At 39.1% G+C, this 27,103-nt stretch overlaps 1 protein-coding gene across 9 annotated transcripts in view; it reads left to right on the top strand.

Moving 5' to 3' along the window:
- Nucleotides 1-27,103, top strand: part of ATF7IP (activating transcription factor 7 interacting protein) — a 107,573-nt gene that overhangs the window by 49,683 nt on the left and 30,787 nt on the right. For all 9 annotated transcript variants that reach the window (XR_003990697.1, XR_003990698.1, XR_003990696.1 and 6 more), the window contains 9 exons: nucleotides 4,847-5,907; nucleotides 13,024-13,110; nucleotides 17,387-17,532; nucleotides 18,616-18,753; nucleotides 20,588-20,653; nucleotides 21,356-21,429; nucleotides 22,298-22,386; nucleotides 23,654-24,289; nucleotides 25,869-25,936. Coding sequence is in view for 3 of the 9 variants with exons in the window: in XM_030480554.1 (XP_030336414.1) it covers nucleotides 4,854-5,907; nucleotides 13,024-13,110; nucleotides 17,387-17,532; nucleotides 18,616-18,753; nucleotides 20,588-20,653; nucleotides 21,356-21,429; nucleotides 22,298-22,386; nucleotides 23,654-24,289; nucleotides 25,869-25,936 (2,358 nt within the window). In the remaining 6 variants the exon portion in view is untranslated. The remainder of the gene's footprint in view (nucleotides 1-4,846; nucleotides 5,908-13,023; nucleotides 13,111-17,386; nucleotides 17,533-18,615; nucleotides 18,754-20,587; nucleotides 20,654-21,355; nucleotides 21,430-22,297; nucleotides 22,387-23,653; nucleotides 24,290-25,868; nucleotides 25,937-27,103) is intronic.

Here is a 27,103-nt window from a genome sequence, read left to right as displayed (position 1 = left end):
AGAATGAAATCTACAAATATTAAATGGAGGGAAGTGCCTAATGGTGTTTGTGTCTTTCATGATGAAGTATATATGACTTTCAAGCTAAAAACAGGGAATTTTTCATGAATAATATCTAAACAACTATACACAATGTTTATGGGGGAGGGGTGGTGGTGGTGGTGGTGGTGGTTCAAAATTGCTTATTGTGTTTGAAAAAAATAAACCAAAAAAAGCAACCCAAAACCTACCACCTTACTTACAACATTTAACCCTTACACATTTAGCTCTACATGGAGGAGGCATTTTGTGCCGTTCTGTACAAATCCTTCTCTTTGAAATAAAAGGTGCCCGTACACTGGTTTGCTGCTTCAGTCACTCATTTCCCGCTGTGCGACTCAGTCGTACACTGGGTAAAACCTGAAAATACTCAAGCACCAGATGAGAGAAGTGCAGAGCAAACACAGCTAAACTTTGTGTGGCAAAGTGTAAAGGGAGACTACCAATGTTTGTTCATTTAGAACACTGCTAGTTTTAAATTATTTATTTGTGCAATAGTGAATTCACGTAGTCTGCTCTGGAGTTGCTCTTGGAAGGGCAACCTTCTTACCCTTTGAAAGGCTGGGAGGCAGTATTTATCAGATGCCTGCTGTTTGCCTTGCACTGGTATGACCAAACCTGCCTGGACTGGTTACTGATTTAGTTGCTGCTGCTTTTACTCAGCTCTCGCAGGAGATCTGTTACTTGGCTGTGGTGTGCTCCCTTGTGGGTATGGCTGGAAACACTTTAAGGCTGTTCTGCAGCCATACATACTTAGCTGTTACCAGCGTTTAGCATTCATCTTTTAATCTCATCTATGCCTATATTTTTTTGAGCTTTTATTGGATATTCTTTGTTTGCAGATGATGTGAAATTGAGCTGAAAATATGTACAAGTTACTCGAATAACCATCTAGCAATGGAATTTTACAAGAAGCCTTTTTTTCTTGTAAAGGTTCACTGTAGAACCGTATTAGAGTTTGGTTTTTTTAAACTGCATTTTGGATAATGTCATAACGTACTAAGTAAATATAATTCTGAAACACATTTGAAATTCAAGCTTATTCATTCAGTATATTTTTAAGAAAAAAGGATGCATCATTATAAAGGTATTCTGATGTTTGCTTTTTTAAGGCTACTATTCTTAGCAAATTTAAAAAGGAATTCCCATTCCTTTTACTCCGTATTTACTGTATTTTATGTTAAAAGTATGAATGAAAGACTGCTTGGATGATTAAGGAAACTAGAGCAGAAAATACGAATTTGTTTTAAGTTATATTTTATGATTACTCAGGTGATGCACTTAAGAATTATTTTAAGTTGTCTGAACGTTTTATTAATCTGTTAGTACAACTTCTGGTCATAGGAAAATTAGGATTGGGAATTTTGTAATAGAAGAACTTTTAAATTCAGGGTAATGCTTATAAAAGAAAGCATTGTAGTACAGGAGAGCAAACTACTTGTCTGTCTTAATTTTGATACAGAGGCCCTGTATCCTTGTACTGCATTAACAGAAGACTCTCTCTGACTGCTTATATCTTAGGAGCTTTTGGAATTTTTCAAGGTTAGCAAAGACTAATTTTCTATTTTATGCCCCCCACCCATTGGCTCTACAATATATATGTCTGTAACAGCATTGCACTTTGGTTGTAGAGAATTATATGCATGGGATATGAGTATGATGATCAGTATTCTTATCACATGACAGTCTGATATATGCTTTTATAGTAATGTGAAGAAACATGCCTGAGTTCTTGGGAAGAAGGAAAGGATATGCTTTCAAAAACTGCATGTGCGCTGTTAGAGGTTTTCATATGCTTCTCCTAACTTCAGGGCTAGAGTTCTTTTGTGAAATGTATTCTCTTCTGGAGAAATATGAAGATACTGTATTTAGCATGAAGAGAGCTCTGGAGAGACATGAAGAGCTCACCTGGAGCTCATCTTTCATCTGACTGGAAATGATTAGGTGATGAGAATAGCAAGTGAAGTGATGGTTTAGATCAGTGTTTTTATAGGTGTTATATTTTGCTCCCACTAGTGGCAATGCAGTAATAGACAATCCTGTTCAGAAGATATAGCTCAGACTGGCAAAAATGCAAGTCTTAATGGTGTTATTGAGAGTCTGTAAATAGAGCTGATGCAAACATTTGTAAAGATTTGTTCAGCTGTTCCCGAGGTGTGAATTAAAGTGTTATTTAAGCACCATCAGTTACTTCAATATGAGGATTCTACATTGTCGTGCAGAAGAGAACTGAGATAAAGTGGAAGGGAATCTCACTTACATTAATAGGAAATGCAGAACAGGGGAAAAAAATGGTACTACTTCTTTTTTTTTTAATTGCATTTCTTTCTATATTGCCCATGTTTTTGTCAGGCTGTGTTAAGTATAAGAAGCCTTATAATTGTAAAATATGATCTGTGATAACTATATGGTTTAGAGTTGGTCTTGATAATCAAATTAATATTGTACCTTAGAATATATATTCGTGTCTTATTCTAGAATATTGTGGGTGGCAAGGCATAAATGTTAAATAATTTCCTTCATGAACAAACTGTCCAAAGTAAACTAGGAAATGATAGGAGCCTAAAGCACGTGACCTGCAGTGTGGCGCTGAGGGAGCTCCACAACTTTTAGCTGCTGAAGAGAGGCTAAAGGCCAATCTTACAGCTGCCTAAATAAAACTTGTAGGCAAGTATGGTCACAAAGAGGGTCTAGATAGTGGTACTTTGAGGCTGCAGAATGTCTGTTTTGTGAGTTTGGTGACTTGGTTGTATAAAAGCATTGCTGATTTGAGCTAGTGTTGGCAATAGTCTTGTGTGTGTGCGTGCGTGTGTGTATATATACACACACGCCTCCTGAAAAGACAAAATACAGTTTATTAATGAACTTCTCAGCTCTCTGAATAGAAATGGGTTGGGGGAAGATGCAAAATGAACTGTAGTAAATATTTAAAATGTGTCCTTTGTGTAAGAATTCTCCTGTGTCAGTGGTAGAACCGTTTGCTTATCTAGTGCTTCTGGAAAAAATAAAATTCCTGATTTCTTTTCTTTTTTTTTTTCTACACTGTAATATCTTTTAACTACTGTTACCCAAGTGAACTTTCATATGTTTTCAGAAACTTAAGAAAAGCCATATCTTAGAGGGGAGTAACTTATGATAGTGGTGTAGCTTTAGCAGTGCTAAGTTGGTTAGCATCAGCTGATTCAAGATCTTAGTTGATGAGTTTCATTTAGGATATACCAAGTTCTGTAACTGCTTTCTGCTTTCGAACAATATTATCATATCTAAAACAAGACCACATGGTGGGGAGTATAGTTTAAAAATCCCTATGGCTTTGTTCGGTTAATTCATTTAATAGAAACAAATGAGATTTTGTTGTATTTCCACAAAATTATTTAACTCAATTTACTGATTTGATGAAGTAAATTTTTGAACTTTTTTTTTTTAATATATATTAATGTTCTTATTTTTCTTAATATTTGCGTGAGCAGATGGAATGAATAAAATTATACAGAGGGCAATACTATCAGTTTTCCTTGAAAAAGGAAGTTTTTTGGAAAGGAGCTACAAAACCTCATTTTCATGAGCACAAATGGTCTTAGTAAAATATTACTGCAAATTGAATGAAAGTGCTATAAATTCCCAAGTTCAGTTAACCATTGTATAAATACGGACGATGAAGGTCTGTTTTATCTATAAAGAAGAATCGTATCTTAACACATTCAGAAATTCCTTCAATATATTGAAGTTTTCTTAAAAGTTATGTGATAGAAAAATCTGCTCCTTTACCAAAGTTATTAAATTTATTTGAATCTCATGAAATTACATAGTTTTAGAAAGAGAAAATAAATGTAAACTGATCGACCAAGAATATTTCTTACTTTATTACAAGATGAGGGGCTGCTGGCTCTTAAATTAGCACAATCTGTTTCTAGCTAGAAAACCTCATCACATGGTTTTGCTGTAATACTACTGTAATAGACAGCTGGTCTAAAATGTGTAGTAAGAATATTACTATGTAATATTGTAGTGTGATCTGAGTAATATTCACATATACATGTGTGTGCAGCATACTGTCCTGGTTTCAGCTGGGATAGAGTTAAATTTTTCCTTAGTAGCTGGTGCAGTGCTGTGTTTTGGGTTTAGTCTGAAAATAATGTTGATAACACACCGATGTTTTAGTTGTTGCTAAGTAGTGCTTACTTTTTAGTCAAGGACTTTGCAGTTTCCCATGCTCTGCCAGTGAAGGGGGGGGCACAAGACACCGGGAGGGAGCACAGCTGACCTGAACTAGCCAAAGGGGTATTCCATACCACAGGACATGAAACACAGTATATAAACCAGGGGGAGTTGGCTGGGAGGGGCTGATTGTGGTCGATTGCTGTTCTAGGACAGGCTCGACATCTGTCAGCAAATGGTAAGCAACTGTATCACTTGTCTGTCTTGAATTTTATTTCTTTCTCTTTTTCCTATTGTTATTGTTGTTGATACAATATTTTACTTTTTATTTTGATTACTACACTTTTTATCTCAACCCACAAGTTTTACCTTTCCCAGTTCTCTTCCCCATCCCATGTAGGGAGTGGGGGGGGCAGCAGTGTAGAGGTGGGCGTTAGCAAGCAGCTACATGGTTGTAGAAGCTTGTATTCACTTTTTCTGAGGACAAACAAGCAAACTTTGAGTGTGTTGTTAGGTGTTTCTTTGTTTTTGTAGATACAGTTTGCTGTAGATACTGGTTTTCTTTAAAACATGCCAAATGCTACAGTCTTAGGAACGCTAATATGCTGATAATCTGTTACCTTCACAATTCTGTCTGAATTTTTTTAAGGGTCAAGATGGATAGCACAGATGAACGTCAGAAAAAAGTCTTTAAAGCACGAAAAACAATGAGAGTAAGTGATCGACAACAACTCGAAGCTGTCTATAAGGTTAAAGAGGAGCTGTTGAAGACAACTGAAGTTAAACTGTTAAATGGAAAGCATGAGAATGGAGATTCTGATTTAAATTCCCCTCTAAGCAATACAGACTGTATGGAGGACAAGAGGGAAGTTAATGGCCTAGTGGACTTATGTGTTAACTCTGAAGAAGGAAGAACAGCTTCTGATGAAACTAGTGAAGCCAAAAGCCCTGAAAGTAGGGCAGGCAACATAGTCGGTGATATACAACCCAAACCTCTAACGCTGTCTCCGGAGAATGTTACTCCTGAGCAAGGTAAAGATACTGATACTGGTTTAGCTTGTGAGGCTGAAAGCGGAGTGCTTGGTAGCAATAAAGATGACTTCCATGAAAAAAATAATACAAAAGATCATTTGGACCAAAGAGAGAGCCACATCCCATTGGAAGGTGAAAGTAAATCAGTCTGTGGTATTAGTGACTCTTTGGAAGAGAAGGTAGAAACACATGACTTAAGTATTACTTCCAATTCATCTGGTGAGGAAAAGAGCACTGAAGAAGTAACTGTTGAAGATGCTGTTGGAGAAGAAGCCATCTCTAGCAGTATGGAAGCTGACCAGGAAGCAAAGGACATACAAGATGACACTACAGGTCTTCCAGAAACGACTGTTCAGAAAACAACAGATGAGCCAAGTGAAAGTGTCTTGGACAATACTGACTCTATGGAAACAGATGAAATTATTCCTATTTTGGAAAAACTAGCCCCTGCTGAAGATGAACTGGGCTGTTTTTCTAAAAGTCCTCTGCTTCCAGTGGATGACACAGTCCCAGATTTAGAAGAGAAAATAGACAATGGTTTAGGTTCACCATCCAAGCAGGAAAGCAGTGAAAGTCTGCCAAAAGAGGCTTTCTTAGTATTGTCTGATGAAGAGGATCCCTGTGATGAGAAGGAGGAATGTGCTGAAGCGATACTACCAAACAAGTCAAGTCTTCCAGGTAAGAATTTTCTAAATGGGTAGTTTTGATTCAAGTCTGTGATTTTGTTCATTTCTTAGAATGACATACTTCTGACACGTTTCTCAATCAAAAAGGCAGTCTTACCCACCAGTTCTGTGTGACATAGTCTCACCGGTTTCAAGGATGAAATTTGAGGCCCAGAAAAAAAATGCACGTAACACAAAAACACTGTCATCTTTGAGATCTGGTTTGTTAGGTTTGTTTGTTGGGTTTTTGGGTTTTTTCTCATACTCTGCAAACTAGGGTGAGATGGTAGGTGGAACAAGAGGAAAGATGAGTAGTTGCCAGATACGGAACAGAAAGATTTGTGGGAAGAGAAATGTGTTCATTAACTGTTGTTGAGGGTAAGAAAGGATTTGAACTTTCTTTAATGTGCAAGTTAATACTAACAGTGAAAACATTCTGGTAATCCAGGCATGCCACAAGTGCCATTTGTTTCAAATTTCTTTTTTTCTACCCAAAGACAGCATTGGAAAGATTTCATTAAAAACATAGTCATGTATGAGTTTTATGCCATATAGCTTTTATTCATTTAACTCACAATGAGTTTTATCTAGCTTTTATTTGATGGCTATGCCAACTCATTAATATTTGAAATCATTAAGTGTTAGGAACATGGTACATCAGTCTTTTCATGTAGCTAGGAGAAGATTTTTATTCTTTTTTTGATGTTAGACTGAATCATGTCCTTTATAGTCTATTGCCTCCTGTCCTATTGCTGTGCACCTTAAAAGACTAGCGGCTCCATCTTCTCTTTGAATCACCATTACGTGACGGAAGGCAGCAGTACGATCTCCAGTTAGTCTTCACTTGTTAAAGCTGAGCAAAGCCAGTTCTGTCATCTGCTCCTTATATAGCATGTACTTCACCCTCTTGATCTTTCTGGTGACCATTCACTGGATCTGCTGTGGTTTTGTCAGTGCCTTTCTAGTATTTGGGATCTAATAACTGGACATAGTGCTCCGGATGGGGGTTTCTCAAGTGCTGAGCAAGAGAATCACTTCTCTTGTCCTGCTGGACACATTTCTTCGGCCCTGAAATGCTGTTGAACTTACTTCACATTGCTGAGTGATGTTCAGATTGTTTTCCACCAGGAATCAAGGCCTTTTCTCCAAAGTATTGTTCTAGCCAGTCAACCCCCAGCCTGTCCTGTTGCACAGGATTATTCTATCACAGATCCAGGACTTGGCATTTCTAATTGCTGCACTTTGTGTTAGCCCAATTTCCCAGTCTGCCACTGTGGCTCTGAACAGCAGCTATGCCCCACAGAGTATTTACCACTCCCCCCAGTTTGTGTCTGCAAACTTGCCGAGTGTGACCTCCTGCCCATAGTAAATACAATAAATTGCATCAGTCCAGTATGGATCCCTGAGGACTGCCTCTAGTGCTAAGCCACCAGTTGGACTATATACCACTGATGCCAATTCTTTGAGCCAGTCGTAAGAAGCTACTACGTCTGTCAGGCATGATTTGTCCTTACTAAATCCACGCTGATTCTTCCCAGTCACCTTCCTCTCCTTTGTGTGCCTGGCAATGGCTTCCTATGAGGAGTTTTTCCAAACCTCCTCAAGATGTCAGTTGAGGCCAACAAGCCTGTAGTTTCCCTGAATCATCCTTTTTGGATGTCTTGAAAATGGCTGTGGTGTTTCCTTTTTTTCAATCACTGGGAGCTTCCCTTGGTTGCCATGAGGATGGAAGAGGGGCTTCACAATGCCAGCAGTGCCTCCTCCCTCAGCACTCTTGGGTACGTCTAATCTGTACCTGTGGACTTCTCTATATCCACCTGGTTTAAGTGTGCCCTAGCTCTGTCTCCTTGATGGTGGATAGCACTTCACTTCTGCAAACTCTGCCAGAGTCTTTCCCTCTGCTCTCAGGAACTGAGGGAAACTTGTCAGTGAAAAATGGAGTCAGAAAAGTTGAGTGTCACAGCATTTTCCGTGTCCTCATTTATTAGGTTGCCTGTCCCAATGAGCAGTGGCCCCACAATTTTCCATAGCTTTCCTTTTGCTGCCATTGTAGTTCCAGAAGCCCTACTTGCCCTTCACATTCCTCACTGGTTTCAATTCCAATTAAGCTTTGGCTTTTCTTATTCCATTACTGCACAACTGGACAGTGTCCCTGTAGTCCTCTTAGTTCTTCCTTCTGTGTAATTTTTTTTTACATTGGAACTGTCAGGAGGTCCCTGCTCACCCATGCTGGCTTTCTTCCATGCTGCCTCTACATTCTCCACAACAAAATGAACAATCCTCTCGCCTTGAGGAAGCTGTCCTTAAAGAACAACCAGCTCTTCTGGGTCCTTTTGCTTTCCAGGGCAGCTCCCTTTGAGAAGCTACCAGGTAGGTCCTGAATAAGATGGAATCTGCTGCCATGAGAGAGAGGACTGTTAGGATATTTGTCCTGCTGATTTCCTGCAGGATTTTTAATTCCACAGTCTCATGGTTGCTGCAGGTGAGCCTTGGTGAACTCTTGACCTTCATGTCCCAGATGAATTCTTCCTTGTTTGTGAATAAAAAGTCCAGAGCATCTTCCCCAGTTGAGGCATCAGTTGCCTGTGTCAAGAAATTATATTCAGTACACTCCAGAAACCACCTGGATTGTGCCAAATCACACAGCACTTCCAGTTAAAGTACACCCATGAGTCAGTCCTAAGGCTTGCAACATTGTGAGATGACTCTGACTTCCTCCCCATGATCAAGTTGAGTGACTTGCACGACATTGCCCCTGTTGCTTTGCCTCCTTCTCCTTGCCAGCACTCAGCTGGCTCATCACCTGTCCACTGGCAAAGCTCTGGGCGCTCCTCTGCATAAAGCACAACTACTCCTCACCCTTTCCAGCCTGTCTTTCCTGAAGAGACTATGTTCGTTGTCTGGAACACTGTAGTCATTTCAGCTATCCCACCGTGTCTTTAATCCATATGAAATCCTAATTTTGCAGTTGTGTGGGGACTAGTAATTCCTCTTGTTTCTTGTGCTGCATTCGTTTACCGATACTTGAGATGATGAGCACTGAGCCATGATGCTTTCACAAAGGACAAGCAAACACCTTTCCTGTCATGCTGTTCTCCATATGTTTCCTCTCTGCCTCCCTTACCTCAGCTTCAGGTTATGACAACCATTCCCTACTATGCCTAGTTTCAGGTCTTCCTCATTAGGTTAGCATGCCTGCTTACAGAAGCCTTTTTCATCTTTGTCAGGTGGATTCAGCCCTGCTCAGAGATTATATTACCACACTGAAAAATATGAAAACCTTGCCTGCAACTTCTGTCCTTCAGACACGTGTTCATCGGCTGGATGCCTGCACTCTTAGAGCTTTTCTTTTCTTGTCTCGGTTCATTGGAAGGATTGGTGATAAAGCCACCTTGGGGCCTTCACGGTCTTTTGCGGAGATTGTTATCACTCTTGGTATGCTTGGAACTGTTTCTGGTAGTATTGTTGGTGCCCATGTGCATATGCAGCAAGAGGCTGAGGACCAAATGAGCCTTGGTAGCTTCTTCGCAACATTGGGGATCCAGACTCTCAGGAAGCAGCTAAGGTCTTGAGGTATCAGGCTGAGTCACTAGGTGGGTACCTCCTATGTCAGGGACTCCCTGGTGACTATTACCAGTCTCTCCTTTATGCAGGTGGGTGGTTCAGACCCAGCTGGCTCCGATGCCCCTGTTAGAGGATTTTCCTCTTGCTGTGTTCTGTCAGTTCTGTACCTGTTCAGTAACTGCAGATTTGCGGGTAGAGAGAAGTCTTCATTCTGTTGCTGGAAGTCACAGGCTTCTTACCTCCTCCATTTTGAAAAACTCCATTTGTTGCTATTTTGAATATAGCCTCTAGATGGCCCTATTTCCTTGCACTGTGGGGCTTGGGTTTTTTGTCTGTGCAGGGTCATAGTTTATCCCCTCTTCGTCCATTCTACACAGTCAGCTCATCTCCTCCTACAGCTTCTTCACTTTCTAACTCATACCAGATCAAAGAGAGAACTTCTAGGCAAGGATGGGACTGTATTTTAGAATAGGATCTTTCAGCCTGAAAGAAGAGATGGAGGAGAGATGTGGCAAAGATCTGTGTACAGTAAGTTGTAGGGGGAATGGATATTTGCTGTCTTTTCCTCTACAAGAACCTCACATACCAAATGGAGAAGAGGGAAAAAGTGAGAGTCAGGATCAAAGCATGGAAGAGATGGTTCTCCATGTGGAGAATTATGGAGCTCCTTGCTAGCAACAGTGACTGCTAGAAGTTTACCTACATTTGTATTCTGTGGAAGAGGAATTTTTTGAGGGCTATCAAGCACAGAAACCTTATGGGTCTGGAGGTCTTCCACCAGCAATTTTTCAGAAAGTGGAAGAAGCTTTCTGGGACTATGTAAATACATTTTTTCTCCTTGTTTTCTTCCCTACTTGATCATCTGCAGTTGACATGAAAGTGTTGGAGACAGAATCTTGGATTAAGTGAGCAGTTGGTTTTATCTGGTATAGCTGTTGCTGTGTTCTGTCTCTTAGTCTGTATGCACTCAAGTTTGACCAGGTGAGTGTGTCTGCCAAAGCAAATCTGAAGTCTCTCTTTCTCAGAATTGCTAGCACTTTGAGTGCATTCTAGACAGCTTGATTCTAGGCTTCTCCACACCAGTGGCTTTTCATGCTCTCCAGGGATAGTTTGACAGAGAACTTACTTGTTGCTAATCTTTATTAACAGAGTCTGAAGTCAAGCAACACACCAAACCACAACCTTCTAAGAATGCAGTTAACATTAAAAAAAATACAGCTTGTCTTCTAGAAAGTAGTGTTTGAAGATATCTGCAGAGCATGTGAATGGCAGATAAACAACTAAACGTGAACCTTTGACAGCTAATTCTGTCACAATACAGGAGCAAAGTTCTTGAATTCACAAACAGGAAAATGTTAGGCTTAAATGGCACCAATGAAACCATGTTTCTACAGAAATTTTTTTATTTCTGATTTTTGCTTCAAAAAGGGAAAATTGAAGGCTTCCCAAGAGTTGCTGCAAAAAATATTTCAGCATTTGGGAAACAAGCTTTATACTGGAAAGCCAAGAAGAATTTAGGTTTTGTTTATCCAATAGAAGATTAAGAGCTGAATACATGGTGGAGAAATCTTTCTTTAAATAGCAAAGACACAACTGCTGCATTTTTGATCCACTGGATTTTGCAGACTAGAAATCAGGCACACTTCTGTTCTAGCCAAGCTATAAGGAGAATGTTGCAATTACAGGATTATGGAATAGTGAGAGCTTGACTGTGCAGTTCAGAGTAACTTGCAAATACTGTTCAGAAGCTCTTAGGCTTACTCATTATTTTTATTTCCATTTATATGTATATTTTGGCAGAACGGACATCTGAATATGCATCCAGTCAGTCACTAAGCAGATATCAATGCTTGCAGCTGTAGAAATTAATAAAAGGTATTTTCAACTGTTCAGTGACAGGCAAACAGCAAGTAAAAAAACTCAGATCCACAGCAAATAGTGTGACTTAAGATAACTGAATTATAAATACAGTGGTGACTTAATCATATCATCAAATTTTTTCTTTTTTTTTTTTTTTTTTCTTTTAGGATTGCATTCATTGCTTCTTCCTGTCTAGCATCGGTATAATGACATCATAGAATGGTTTGGAAAGGACCTTAAGTTCCAACCCCCTGCTGTGAGCAGGGACACCTCACCCTAGGCTGTGTCGCCCAAGGCTCTGTCCAGCCTGGCCTTGAACACTGCCAGGGATGGAGCTTTCACTACTTCCTTGGCAACCTGTTCCAGTGCCTCAGCACTCTCACAGTAAAGAACTTCTTCCTTATATGTAACCTGAACTTCCCCTGTTCCAGTTTAAACCCATTACCCCTTGTCCTATTGCTGCAGTCCCTGATGAAGAGCCCCTCTCTGGTATCCTTGTAGGCTCCCTTCAGATACTGGAAGGCTGCTATGAGGTCTCCACCCGGCTTCTCTTCTTCAGGCTGAATAGCCCCAAATTTCTCAGCCTATCTTCATACGGGAGGTGCTCCAGCCCTCTTATCATCCTTGTGGCCTCCTCTGGACTTGCTCCAACAGCTCCATCTCCTCCTTATGTTGAGGACCCCAGAATTGTACACACTACTCCAAGTGGGGTCTCATGAGAGCAGAGGCCAGGTTGGACAGAGTCTTGGGTGACATGGTTTAGTGTGAGGTGTCCCTGCCCCTGGCAGGGGAGTTGGAACTAGATGATCTTAAGGTCCTTTCTAACCCTAACTATTCTATGATTCTGTGATTATTTCTTGCATAAATTAACAAAATGAAAAATCTCATCATTTCAGTTTAGGGTTTTCTGACTCCTTCATTTTTCTGATTTCTTAGGTGACTTGTTTAAATGTAAAAATAATCAAAAGTTCTTGATAATACAAATAAAATACAGTGTTGCAAGCATCAAGCATATCTTCATGAATAACAAAATGAAAACAGGAAATTGGAGATGTGCATAACAGTGCTGACTTGTCCTGTTATATTCTGGATAGATTTTAATGTCATCTTGAGAGTGCTAATTTTATTTGTATCTAGCAAGCACAGAAGGTAACAAATACCGCATGTATGAAACACATAATGGAAATTCATGGAACATATAGTGAAAGTTTTCATGAAGTGTTAGCATATTTCATTTTAGCCTGTGTGGAGTTGGGAGTGTTACTTCTGGTATTTTTTTCTTTAAGAATTTCCTAAACTGTATGTTTTTTAATGACTAGTCTTAAATTGTGACACTTTGTATTAGGAAAGACACTTCAAATAGAAATTCAGATTTGTTAAGAAACTAAGAACCTCAGCCTGTTCTACCATAAGGTTAACTGGTGAAATGGTCAATTGTAAATAGAGCATGTTGGTATTTTGTTACTGAATTTTTTTATACCCTTTTCCTAGGCGAAAAATAAACTGAAATAGTTTGAGTCCTTTTACTGCGTTAAAAATGGTTTGTTGCATTGTGTGATAGTTCAAATTTTTGCTCTGAAGGTATTCTCTGTTTTTTTTCATCTCTTCATTCCCTGTGTGTCATATGTTCACTAGCCAAAATAGGACTCTGAGACTTTTGTAAGTCAGCGTAAGTAACACGTGGGTTTTTTTCTTCTGGTTGTAGAAGAGGTGGAAAAGGAGATGAGAAAGGAAAGTAAGGAGGATAAAGAAGAAGAGGCCTACAAAGAAGAAGAGAAACACACGGAGAGAAGTACGTAATGTTAAAAAGCTATTATTCTTTGCTGGTGGCACATGTTAGAAGCACAGAATCATTGAGGTTGGAAGGACCTTTGGAGATTATCTAGTCCAAACTCTTTGCTCAAAACCAGGTCAAATAGAGCAGTTTGCTCAGAACCACGTCCAGATAGGTTGTGAGTATCTCCACAGATGTTAAGTTCACAACTTTCTAGCGTTCCACTTCCAGTGTTTGACCACTCTCACAGTAAAAATGTTTTCATATGTTTGAATGGGATTTCCTGTATTTCAGTTTGCATCCATTTCTCTCATCCTTTCACAGGTACTCGCTAAAAGTCTTGCTTTGTCTTTTTTCACTCTCCACCCATCAGGTAATTTACACACATTATAAAATCTCCCCTAACTGCCTTCTCCAGTTGAACAGTGCCGGCTATCATTTCCTCCTGTGCATGTCCATAAAACATCTTGGCGGCCCTACACTAAACTCCAATATCCTCACATCTTTCTTGTATTTAGAAGCCCAGAACTGCACACAGGACTCAGGATTTAGTCTCATAGCACTGCTTAGAGGGGAATAATTACCTCCCTTGGCCTGCTGACGATGCTTTTTCTTACTCAGCCAAGGATCTTGTTGGTTTTTTTTGCCAACAGAGCACATTGCTGGCTCATGTTCAACTTGATATGCATGGAGACCACAAGGGCCTTTTCTGCAAAGCAGTTTTCCAGGCAGTCAGTTCCCAGCCTGTACTAGTACATGGGTTTTTCCTTCCCAACTGTAGGACTTTGCATTTCCTTGTGTTGAACTTAATGAGGTTCCTGTTTCTCTATTCCTCCAGCTTGTCAAGGTGACACTGAATGGCAGCATAACCATCTAGCATAGCAACCACTCCTTCCAGTTTTGTATCGTCCGCAAATTGCTGAGGATGCCTTCTATCCCATTATCTAGGTCATTTATGAAGATGTTGGTATTGGTACTAGTATCATCTGCTGGTGTACATTACTAGCGATGAGCTCCAACTGGACTTTGTGCCACCAATCATAGCTGCAGTTGAGCCAGTCCATTTATCTAGGCCATACATTGTGAGTTTGTCTCAGATGTTTTGGGTGCCAGAAGCATTACTAAAGACAAGACAAGCAGCATCCACTGCTGTCCCTTCATCCACCAAGCCAGTTGTCTCATCATAAAAGGCTATCAGGCTGATGAAGCATGATTTCCCCTTGGTAAATCCTTTCTGACTATTCCCCATCACCATTACCTTAATGTGTTTAGAGATAGTTTCTAGAATTACTTGCTCCATCACGTTCCTAGGGATTGAGGTGAGGCTGACCACCCTGTAGTTCCCTGGGTTCTTCTTGCCCTTCTTGAAGATTAGAAGAAAGTAAATGTCACTTCTGTCCTCAGGAAACTTCTGCTATTGTCACAACCTTTCAGAGGTTGAGAATGGCTTTGCAGTCACCTCAGGCAGCTCCCTTGGCACTTGTGAGTTCATCCCTCTGGCTTGGGTGGACTTGCGTACATCCAGTTTGTTGTCTGCCTTTGCTCCAGCCAGTCCCACTGGTCTGAGGGAGCTGGCATTGCTGAAGGCAAACATCACTGAAGTCTGAGGCAAAGTAGTTGTTGAGCACCTGGGCTTTATCTGCATCCTTTGTCACTTGCTCCCCTGCCTCGTCCAGCAGGGGGGACATATTTTCCCTGGTTTTTCTTTTGCTGCTGGTGTACTGGTAGAAACCCTCTTGTTGCCCTTCATGTCCCTTACCAGACTCAGCTTAAAGTGAGCTTTGGCTTTCCTAATGCCATTTCCACCCACACAATGCCTTTATCTTTCTAACAGGTCACCTGTCCCTCACAGATGGGGGTCTCCAACCCCTGCAGAGAGGGAGTCGCTGCTAATATGCGGTGCCACTGCATGGCTCAGGCTTAGCCAGTTCAGTCATTTCACTGGGCACAGCTCCCAGTCCCGTATCTGCTACAAGGGCATTGAACCAAATCCATCATTGTCCTTTGCATCCACAGGCAGAGCGTGAGCTGCTGTCTTGGTGTTTCCAGCCTTTGTCATTATGGGAGTCTCCATTTCCCATGTAGATAAGCTCAGACTCTGACTACTTTCTTTGCTACAGCTAGGGCTTGCAGTTCTTGAGGCTGCAAGATCTTGGAGTATATCCAGTCAATCTCACGATTTCTGATGCTGTGCCATCCCCTCACTGCCTCCCATAGCTCCTTTAACTTGGCAACGCAGGTTTCTCACTACTTTGCAACTTCTGTAGACAAGAAGCTCATCTTCCTCTGCCATAACTTCAGCCAGACTGGGAGGCCTTAGATAATCCCTGCAGTCCAAGACTTGCAAAGCCTGATCTTCCCCCAGAATAGCTCAGTCTAGGTGGAGGCTCTGACATTACCTTGAGAGTTGTTCCAGTGGCTGCTGGAGACCACGCTGTGTGGCACATGACCACCGTTAGCGAATGCAGGGACCATCCTCCTTCTGTGCACCCTGCTGTACAAAGTCCTATGTTAGCTGCTCACTGGGAGCTGCACTCGAAGCTCAGCGGTAATATAGGTGCGTGTCTCAAACCTGTTGAAAGGGTGTTTGAGCCTCCGTAAGGAATCAGCTGGGACACAAGCACGAAGCACCCTTTGACCTAGAAAAGATGATGCAGCTCGTTAGAATTTGCTGGGATTTCCTAGAAGTCACAGCCTCCTTTAGATATCCTTTCCTCTAGTAGCAAACACCCCAAAGCTCTCCAAAGAGAATCTTAACTGCAGTAAGATCAGATAGAGCATCTTCTTCAGAACAAGTTACCTGAATATTAAACATGTTCTCTTAACTATGTAAGTAGCTCTTGCATGTTACAAATTACTTGTACCATTCAGAGTTTAGACTTTTTCTGGAGAGACTGGCTGGGAATAGGAAAGAGTGGTATGGAAGAGCCTAATAAACTTGTCTTCAGTAGTCTGGGAATAGTGTTCTAACTATTCAGTTTTTGTTTTTAATTCTATTTCTACAAGTTTTTCTGATGGATGGAAGAAAGATGTAGATGTAGCTCTTTTTTTTCCAGAATGACAGGAAACAGTGGAAAATGAAGGGGAAAAAATGAAAAAAAAATAATTAAAACCTCATACCTTAGACATTTATAGTGCTTGCAAATACTCAGCATTCTGCAAATGTTTATGAAGAGCCCTGTGGCACTACAAAACTTAGCTAAACTTTGAGGACCTATGCTTTCACAAACTTTGAAAAATAACATAGGTTGACACACAGATTTTTTTAATCATTTTCAGTACATTAACGCAGTTCTAGTGCAACTAAAAAAAATATTAAAAAAATCAGATCAGACTGAAACTAACAAAATTTAACCATCAAATATCTAGACTAAAAAAATTTGTAAAGTTAGAAATATGACTCAGAGTATATGTAATACAAGTTTAAAAAAAAGTAAATATGGCAGTAGAAAGTAACTATTTGTTATGCTCTTTCAGTCTCCAGTGAATCTTCACTGATGTACTACTAATTCTGTCTTTATCATCCTCAGGTTTGGAATGGTGGGGTTGCAGGCTATGGCCTGTGGTGTTTTGATAGCAGTCAGGTACCCACAGTATGCTCTATAACTTCCTTTCCTGATAATTTCCATAGGCTTAGTACAGTGTCCGGAGGTGGAGGAGTGAAGGAGATCTCTTTTGTGCTTCATTGCTGTGATGAAAATTACTTTTATAATATACCTCTGATTTGAGCCCGTTCTTTTGTTAGATTTTTACTTTCCTGCTTACCCAAGAAGTAAGAAAAAGGGTTGAATGTTATTTTCAGTCAGGGGTTGGAGATACAGGTTAAACCTTTATGGCAGGTGGGGAAAAAGTTTATTTCTGACAGAGACAGGATGAAATGTAGTTTTACTTGGCTGGAATCCTGAGGAGAGGATTCCTTTTGCAGAAGAGGGTTTTGTTTTGCTTCTCAGAAGCTGTGTTTCATTATAGAATGGTCCTGATAGGAGTAGGAAGAACTGGAGGCAAGTTCTGAAGAAGGGAATGGTGGTATTAGAGCCATTTTGCATTTGGAGCAGTAGTTTGGTGGTGAGTCACAAAGTGGAACTCACTAACAGGGAGGCAGTGTACAAAGACCAAAGGCACAGCTGTAATGCTTTGATGCTGTCAAACGTCTTGGTTTTCTAAAAGTGTTCTTACAAGTTTTGGATGAAAAAGCTTGAACTGGGGACAAATAAGCTTCTTAATAATCACAGCATTCTGCAGATACCTGTTTTTTTAAAGGTTCCTCACAAGTAGTTGTATCCAATCGTTCCAGGTGAAGTGTCAAGGAGAAAGCGTTCCAAATCTGAGGACATGGATAGCGTTCATTCTAAACGTCGTCGATATATGAGAGAAGATTATGAAGCAGAACTCCAAGTAAAAATTACAGCCAGACAGGATGTTGACCAAAAATTACAAAAGGTAGAATGGAGGTGTAGAGATGGCAAACACAATCTGCTCCCCGCTCCCTCCCCCCCAGCACTTTTTTGTAGTTGAAAATTCGACATAATTCAAGTAACAAAGATGTCTTAATACATATGAAGTCCTATATAGCCCTACTTTTAAGAGACTAAATATGATTTGAAAACTGCAAGAATTACATTTGAAATGTGTGAAATATTTAAGCTCTTAAACCTCATCTTAGAAAAAGAGAGATTTCAGTGTGGTAAAGATTTCTATGTGCTGCACTTTGTTGTGTACCTAGATTTAAAAATAGTCTGTTTCCAAACAAGAGTGCAGTCAGCATTGTGTCTTGCAGATTTTTATAGAGTAGTTAATTGCCTGTTTGCACCATTAGCATGTAAAGAAACCTGTGGTCTTGCAGGAAAAACTTTGTGCCCTTCTTCCATTAGTTAGCCAATGCATGTTGTAACTTCATTGATGTAGGATGCAGAAAACTGAACCATGTTTGTTTTGTTCCCTAAGGATTTTTTTTGCACTGCAGTAGGTATGGGAGGGAGAAAAAAAATAATAAGTGTATCAAGTAAATTTTATGGAAATCAGTCTCTCTTTCCGTTTTTAGCTTCTGATAAAAAACCAACACAGCATTTCTGCTAGGGAAGATGCATCACAGAAATAAGGTTTTGCTGAATGGCTTTAGTTTCTGTTCTTTGAGTGCCAGTGTCCCTCTCAAGAACAGAAGAGTAATAGGAAAAATTAATTTGTGTAAACACAGCAGTTTATGAAATATCTTCTGTTGTCAAGGTTCTTTTTATATGTATAAGGTTTTATACACATCATACTGCAATTAAATTAATTTCTTGAACTGATGGCAAAGAAGGACCAGTTGTATTTGCCAAAATGTGTGTAGAAATGTTTCTTAGCTGTGCAAGCATATGCTTACTAGTGACTACGGATTTATTTGATTTGCAGGGCACAACTGTTGTCATTGTTCTGTTTGTAGCAGGGTACTTGTTAAGAATTCAAAATATTTTTATTGATGATCTTCCAAATTCTGGGACTGCATTGTTATTTTTCTTTTTTCTTTATGTAATAATTTTGCAGGTTATCCAGAGACTGTTAGATGAAAAATTTACTGCTTTACAGTGTGCTGTGTTTGACAAGGCTCTGGCGGACTTGAAAACCCGAATAGAGAAAGTAGAATGTAACAAGAGGCATAAAACCGTGCTTACCGAACTACAGGTGAGTGTGTGTGTGTTGGACTGTATACTGTAGACAAATTTAAAACTAAATTCCTCAACATTTTGTAGTAAGTCTCCTGTAGCTGTCAATAGGGAAGTCATTTTGACTCCACAGAGAGAAAGGGGTGGGGGGGAAGCAGCAAATACTAATGTTGCTTTTGAGTTGTAAAATTCTATTTCCTTACTCAGAAAAAAGAAAGCAAAAAAAAATTAAAAAAAAATCCAAAGGAAATATTCTTTCTGGCAAACTGATTCATTAGCTGTTATTAAACTGCTTTTCCACTCTTCTGTTCCATTTAGACATTCTTCAAATAAGTATTAAGTATGAAAATACCTTATGCCTCTAGAAAACCAGAAATTTGCTTAAAAATGGAAAAGTTGCAGAAAGGAGAGGACAGTAGCATTGGGTTTTGTACAATGTTCAAACAAAGAAACATCGCATGCTACTTGTCCATGTTATTTCCCCAGAAACTAAATAATTACATTCTAGCAAGGAGACAAATATCCAGTGTTGAATGTAGCATGCTTTCTAAAATTCTTTATAGAAATTATGTAGATAGCAGCGATGTGAGGAACATCACAAAAATAAAAGAATTTTGAAGTGACAAGACAATTAAAAGCTTATGTCATAACAAATTAAAACAATAAGGCCATTTAACGTTGAAAATAAGAAAGTATGGAGTTTGCCAGGCCAGTTCATACTATATAACTCTTCCCACTCGCCACCCCAGACATTTTTTAAGTGATACTTAAGATGCTTTCAGTATAGTTGTATATCAGTGTCTTTAGCCATTAACTGCAGTACCAAATTAATAACATTGTATAAGGCTGTGGATGTGTTGATGTTACCATACTCGCAGTCTGAGCTTACATGGTTTTATTATGCAAGGTGTTCCAAAACACCTCTATGTTGTAGAAGAGCAGAAATTGAAATAAAATGTAACTAAAGGCAGACTATAACTGTAGCGTATGATGTTCCTTTGTAACAATGTGGAAGAAGTGAGATTTCTAAATGGACGAGCTCCTTTTAGGTAAGAAGTTCTGAAATCATAGTATGTTAAAGTTGCTCTTCTTAAAGAAAAAATAACTTCCAATCTTCTAGTGCTAACGTAGTGTTTTCAGGAGCTTGTAAAAAGAATCTAACTCTTCTTTCCATGCAAAACAAAAACAAAACATAAACAAGTACCTGCTCAGAACAAGTGGCACAGCTACTGCCTCCAGAATAAGTCAGCCATCAAAACTGCCATGTAGACAGGGTAGATTATGGAAAGCATGGTCACGAAATGGTATATTGAGGGAAGCACAAGAAGTAAATGTAAGATGTAAGAATGGTGCATATGAAGATAATGAACCTGAGACCTTAACATCAAACAGAGTAGAACAAAGCTGAGAATAGGGTGTGTGATACACCATATTATCAGTGAGAGGGAGGAATAGGATAAGTGGAGGAAGAACAGATAATAGGAAAGATGAAATGGGGTACATTTTTAAATATGGTTGAAACCTAAGACATTAAAACAGTCAGATGCTTTCAGTTGCTTTCATTCATGCAGAATAGCACGTGAACCTTTGCAGGATGGGTTCTGTTTGTGCAGTTGTGAATAGGAAGGACAATAAGTTGTCTTTATATTGACTGTGATACACGTGTGGTTTTTTGCTGCTTAAGTAATATAGTTGTACTGTGTTTCAAGGGGGGAATAATTTCTCCTCATATGAATATAGCCTTTGACTTTATGTTTTAATTATATATCTTATAGTTTGTAGAACTTCTTTGATGATTCTTGGGGAGGATACTTATGGTTTTGTGTGTTTGTTTTTGTCTTCTTCCCATTTAGGCTAAAATTGCTAGATTGACAAAGCGGTTTGGAGCAGCCAGGGAGGACTTGAAGAAAAGACAGGAAGTAAGAACTAGATTTGTTTGTTTCTGACTTAGCTTTAACCTTGTGTTGAGAAATAAATAAACTTTATATGCAGAAAGCTGTGACCTCACAAAATAGGTTTGTCTTGTTTGGTTAAAAGCAGTGATATGAAAGAATAGCCTTTTAGCAGCTGTTATATAATTCTGATTTGTACAGAAGGTTCTTTAGGCATTAAGAGTGTGAAAGCACCTTAAACTGTATGTTATTAATTTACTTCAGTAAGAGGAGTACAGAGTAAGTAAGCATGAATCGCAGTACCTTGATTTTGGGGGTAGAAGGGGTACAGTTTGTCCCACCATAAAACCAATAGCATTTATCTGTGTCTGGAATCAATATTTTAGGTTAATTACTGTGAAGAAGTGGAAGCTTAGAAGTCCATTAATTTTCTGGCAGAAGTTTTTATTCTTATCCTATAAATACCTGAAGGAGGAGACTTACAAAGAGGGAAGATGTAGGAGAGGACCAAGGGGTTTAGGGGGATTTAAAACAAGTCAAGTTCTCCTGTGGTGTTGGTTCCAGAAAATTTCTCTCTCACACAAAAATGAATGGAAATATAATGAAAGCTTAAGTTTGCAAGCTGACGTATAGTTGTTTTGTTATGGCTTTCTCTCCCCTCCCTCACCTCCTTTCTCTCTCCTCTTCCCTGCTCCCCCCTCCCTTTGTTTTTTTGTTTCTTTTTTGTAGGCTTCACCAAATACACTTCTATCTTCAGCAAAATCAGCAAGTGACACTGCAAACACAACCAACATGACATATCGGTAAGCAAACCACATCATTGTGCCCATGTAACAATTACAGTGGGACACTTGAAATGCCTAGTGTAATGGATAATCCTTATATTTTCAGTTTGTTTTTTTGCTGGGGTTTGGGGTTTTTTTTTGGTCTTTTTTAATTAGTGTTCCTTTTCCTTCATTGCTCCTCAGTTGTAAAATTCAATTTTCTTTCACGGAAGTCATAAATGGACAATTTTGAATCCATTCTTAGGTAAACAGAGATGAGGGTTGTTTCAGCAGCTAAAATATAATGGGTAAAATGGAAGTTTAATTTCAAGGAAGGATCATGAGAATGATAAGGGGTAGAGCACCTCCCGTATGAAGACAGGCTGAGAAAGTTGGGGCTGTTCAGCCTGAAGAAGAGAAGCTGCGTGGAGACCTCGTAGCAGCCTTCCAATATCTGAAGGGAGCCTACAAGGATACCAGAGAGGGACTCTTCATCAGGGACTGTAGTGACAGGACAAGGGGTGATGGGTTTAAACTGGAACAGGGGAAGTTCAGGTTAGATACAAGGAAGAAGTTCTTTACTGTGAGGGTGCTGAGACACTGGAACAGTTTGCCCAAAGAAGTGGTAAATGCTCCATCCCTGGCAGTGTTCAAGGCCAGGTTGGACATAGCCTTGGGCAACGTGGTCTAGGGTGAGGTGTCCCTGCCCATGGCAGGGGGGTTGGAACTAGATGATCTTAAGGTCCTTTCTAACCCTAACCATTCTATGATTCTATGAAGGGAAAATTATCGTGGTGAAAGGCAAACCTAGCGCGAGCACTTGAAAATAAGAGTTTTACACTGTTCTGTTCATAATTATACCCAGTGTGGCTTATTGAGAAATGCTAACTGAAACTTTGTTCCATAGAAATGCCAACACAGTGAGGCAGATGCTGGAGTCAAAGAGAAATATAGGAGAGAGCACACCAGCAACTTTTCAAGCCCCTGTGAATGCAGGTAAGAAACTGTCTATGGACTACAAACACACTTCTCAAAAGTTTTATTGCTTTCCATTAAATAACTAACTGAACACTGCAAAACTGGGGTTTATGACTTGTTATTTTCTGATATCAAAAATTATTTTAAGCTCCCTACCACATTCCCAGTTTACATTCATGTAGTCTGCTTACCGAGTAAGGGGAAAAATGTGTTGATTTGGCAAACCAGAACATGTGGGTAAATTACATGCTTCAGCAAACAGCAGTCTGGGTGTGGCAGCAAAACTTGCAGTCTCTCAACTGTTGAGAAGTGAAACGCGTGGTTCATGGGCCAGTATTTTGTACTTGATCATAGGATGCTGATCTTACCCTCTGCCTAATGGCTGCAGAAGTTGAATGGGGAACTAAAGGAAGTCATAAGCCCTATTTCTTAAGGGAATCAAGTTAAATTTAGTTTCTAATTAAAATTTTACAGGGAATGTAGAATCAAATCCACCATTGATTACATTCATTGTAATCCTTGGTTTGAAAAATAGTTTACCTAATATTGAATACTGAATCTTTTCCACAGCATAATCTCATAGTAGGTATATACTGACTTTCTGTATTGTATTGTGCTCCTGATCTTTAGATTTAATCCTGAAATTTTGTTGCACAAAAGTGAGTATCTTCTCTGACACGTTCTTGGTTTCAGGAGAACTTTCTGGATACAAAGTCTTTCCTATACAGTTAGTTAGTCATAACTAACATGAGTGTTTAAAATGCTATATTTCATGTGTTTTCAACAGTTCATTTTTTGAGCTTTCTTTAAGCCTGTTTGTGTCAAAATTCTTCGTAGATCCTATTTTTTTGCCATTATATATAGTACTTTCAAACAGAAGCACAGCATTGATTGTGTCTTTAGCTAGACCATTGAGTATCAGAATGTACAACAGAAAAAGAATATCTATAGCATTTTTTGGCAAAAAAGAAGTTAATAATATACCACATTTTTCATAGAATGGTTTGGGTTGGAAGTAACCTTTAAAGATCATCTAGTCCAACCCTTCTGCCATGGCCCAGGACATCTTTTTTTAGAGCAGGTTGCTCAAAGTCCTGCCCAGCTTGACTTGAACACTTACAATGATAGGGCATTCAGAACTTCTCCAGACAACCTGTTACGGTGACTCACCACACTAATCATAAGTCATTTCCATTTGCTGTGTTGGAGCGAAATTTCCCACTTGGTTCAGATACTTAAATTTTGTTGGTTTTGTTGTTTTTTGGTTTTCCTTTTCTTTGTGTAGTGCCAGCTTCCAGTCTTGCTGCTCCTCCAACACTTGTCAGTGGACATCCTAAGCCTCAGGCTCCAGTGACCTCCACCAGCAATTTGACAACAACAGTTCTTCCCACAGCCAACACAGCTACCATTGTAGGCACTAACCAAGTGCCCAGTGGCAGCACTCAGTCAGTGTCTGTCTCGTTGCAGTCTTTGCCTGTAATCTTGCATGTACCTGTGGCAGTGTCATCCCAGCCTCAGCTCCTGCAAGGCCACACAGGAACTTTGGTCACTAACCAGCAGTCAGGCAACGTTGAGTTTATATCTGTACAAAGCTCTTCTACAGTTGGTGGCCTTACCAAAACTACAGTGTCTTTGGCATCAACTAACCCAACTAAACCAAATAACAGCCCGTCTGTGCCCAGTCCTAGTATTCAAAGGAACTCTCCAGCCAGTGCTGGGTCAATAGGCACAACGTTGGCAGTACAGGCTGTTTCTACTGCACATCCTGTTGCCCAGGCCCCAAGGACTTTGCCCACAGTGGGTACTTCTGGACTTCATAATGCTACCAGCAGTCGAGCTCCCCTACAGATGAAGATTCCCCTCTCTGCATTTAGTAGTACAGCTCCTGCTGAACCTCCTGCCGTTACAGCACCCAGAGTTGGTAAGTTATGTTTGAGTGTTGACACTGGGAAGACAAAAAGGGAAATGCCAAACTGCACTCTGGTGGAAATTTGTTTATTAGTGTATTTTACTGAGATACTGCTTCTGGGTTGCCTTTCTGTTGAAATTGTCAAGATCAAAATCATATCTGTCATAAATGTGTTTCCAGCCATTTTTTAAAACAATCTCTCCTTAGGAGGAGTCAGCAGTGTGGCTCTGTAAGCTTTGTTTTATTTAGAACTTTGTTTATATAATTTCTAGCATGAAGTCAGAAACTCCTACCATTAACGACTTGATACTTGTTTTTAATACAGTCTCTCAAAATAATCTAAGCAGACATACTGAAAGGAAAGTATAATTTTCACAACACTTAAAAGTGAACAAAAATTGGGGGAGAAAAACACAACTGAATACTAACCTAGCCCCAAAATATTACATTTATTTAATTTAAAGTGTGTGAACACAATGTTCAAATTATGTTCATATATACTGTTCAAATAACAGTATATAGATTAACTATTTTAAAATACTTTGTCTCCATCTTTGGCCATGCAGTGGTGATTCTCTGCTCTTCTGATCTTACATGCTGCAATTTTTTTTTTTTTCTAAGAGGTCCTCAAGATTTGTGAGTTGGAATTATAGCAAGTTTCTCATTTGCACAATAGAATGTTAAAATTAAGTGAAGTAGAGCTTGACATCAGAACTAGTTTTATTTAATTTTCCCATCTCTGAATTATCTGTGTTAAAACATGTCTTCCACAGAGCTGGACAGTTATAGGCCTTGTATTGAGTTTTAGCTCTAGAGCTAATACAATGATTTAACACAACATAAAAAGGATTTTGACAGATGAGGAACAGTGACCAAAGGGCCTGTGTGTCAAAAAACCATGTCTCGTTTTATGCAGTTCAAATAGCCTTAGTGTATACCCTAGTAGTTTTTTCACCAGAATTGAAACACTGCCTTGAGCTAGCACTGTTGCTGATAAGCTCTGGTTAAAATGAAAAGGAATGAGAACAGAGAATTTGGATTTAAATGTTTATATAACATATTCAAGCAACTTCTGTTTAAATTGTTAGTTTAGATGTACGTTTGACTGAGCTAATGAAGATACTCAGTCTCCCTGCACAAATTGTCTCAGTTATGTATTTTGCTGTCTGTTTAACCATCCTTTGTTCAATCAGATTTTTTGTACAAAAAATGTTGAATAATTGTGGTATTTTTCAGTTTAGTATCTTGTCAGTTTACATACAGAGGGAAGAGAGCTTGCAGTTATGCTTTGTCCTCAGTAGGCAAGGGAATTGTTCACAAAATATTTTGGATACACTGTCAGACTTCCAAGGAAGGGAACATACACAGCTTTTAGGCTGGAAAGTGCCATTTTGCTTTTCTGTATTTTCTGTTCCATCTGAAAAATGGCAGTAAGCTTGAATACTTAAAATTGAAAATTGGAGCTGTAAAATGAGCCATATACTGGGTTTAGTATCAAACGATTTTGAATATTGCCTCCAAATTTGTATAGTGGGTAGCAGTATTTAGTACTGATTAGATACTGCAAATGAACAATTTCTTGACCCCTCAGAAAACCAGACAAGCAGGCCACCAACAGATACTTCGGCAAACAAGCGAACTGCTGAGGGAACACCACAGGTAGGTTGTTGATTGTTTCTATATAAAATTCTAAAGTTACAATCCACAGGAGAAAAGTTCTTTACCTTTATTGTTCATAAGGAGACAATTTTAGTTTCTTTTTTTGTGCCATCCTTTCTAGTTTCTGTCCATTTGTATTTTTCTTCTTCTTCTGACCCAGAGTATTACTTGGAGCATGTGCTTCTGATAATCTTCTCAGAAGTTTTTTGATGGGGTTTGTGTAAATAGGTGAGTTAGTAATTCAGGAGCACACTAAAAATTGTCTGATAAAACAGAGCTACCATACAAAAGAACACCCTGCCCAGTTTTTGTCTGAATAGCTTGAACTTAAAGCTACAGATATTTTCTAAATTACTTTAGTTCTGTCATTTCCATCCTAATCCAGAAGTTAATAAGAATTGGAGTTCTAATATTTCATTGCCATATATAAAAAAAAAATCCAAGGAAACTTTCTTCAAGAATAACTATTTCATGATAAAGGAGAACTTGCAGTACGTCTGGATTCCTCATCTAAAATTTGTTGAACTTGCTTTGAAATTTAAAGGTTGAAGTTAAGCTATTTAAAATTATTCATGATTAATTTTTTTTCCGTGTACAGATACTTTACAAAGTACCTCATACTTACATTGTTGTTAACTGGAAGTCATTTTGTTAAGGGGAATAAAATTCATTTATTCTAGTGAAAATTTCCACATTTAATAGTGTTTCAAGGTACAGGTAAATCTGAATTGTATTTCAAAGCAAGACGAAAATATACTGGACAAGACTGTTCTTCACCTGTTGCGGAAATAGTCTGGCAAAGATAAACAGTATTACAGAGTATAAACTGTGCCTCACTCTACGTTTTTATTAAGGCATTTCATAACGAATGGTTGTTTGGAACTTCATTTTTTCAAAGATACCTGTGGATTATAGCTATTAAAACATTTGTCAGTATTTGAGATGTAGGAAATTCAATACCAGAATGGATGACAGATGTATTGTTTTAAGATTTAATTTTCAGTATAAGATACATGTTTTGGAAATTTTCTTCTTTGGTAGAGTCTGAAACCCGGAAAAGATTTTGGAAAAACAGATTGAGTGTGATAGTGGTATTTAGCAATGGAAGGTGAGCAAGGAGGAGAGAAATAAGACACATGATGCTTTCCGGTTTTCAGTCTTCTGTTA

The sequence above is a fragment of the Strigops habroptila genome, chromosome 3 (genome assembly GCF_004027225.2).
Source record: "Strigops habroptila isolate Jane chromosome 3, bStrHab1.2.pri, whole genome shotgun sequence".
Lineage (NCBI taxonomy): Eukaryota > Metazoa > Chordata > Aves > Psittaciformes > Psittacidae > Strigops > Strigops habroptila.
The sequence above is the reverse complement of the archived record's forward strand: the minus strand, read 5'-3'. Positions and strand labels throughout refer to the sequence as shown.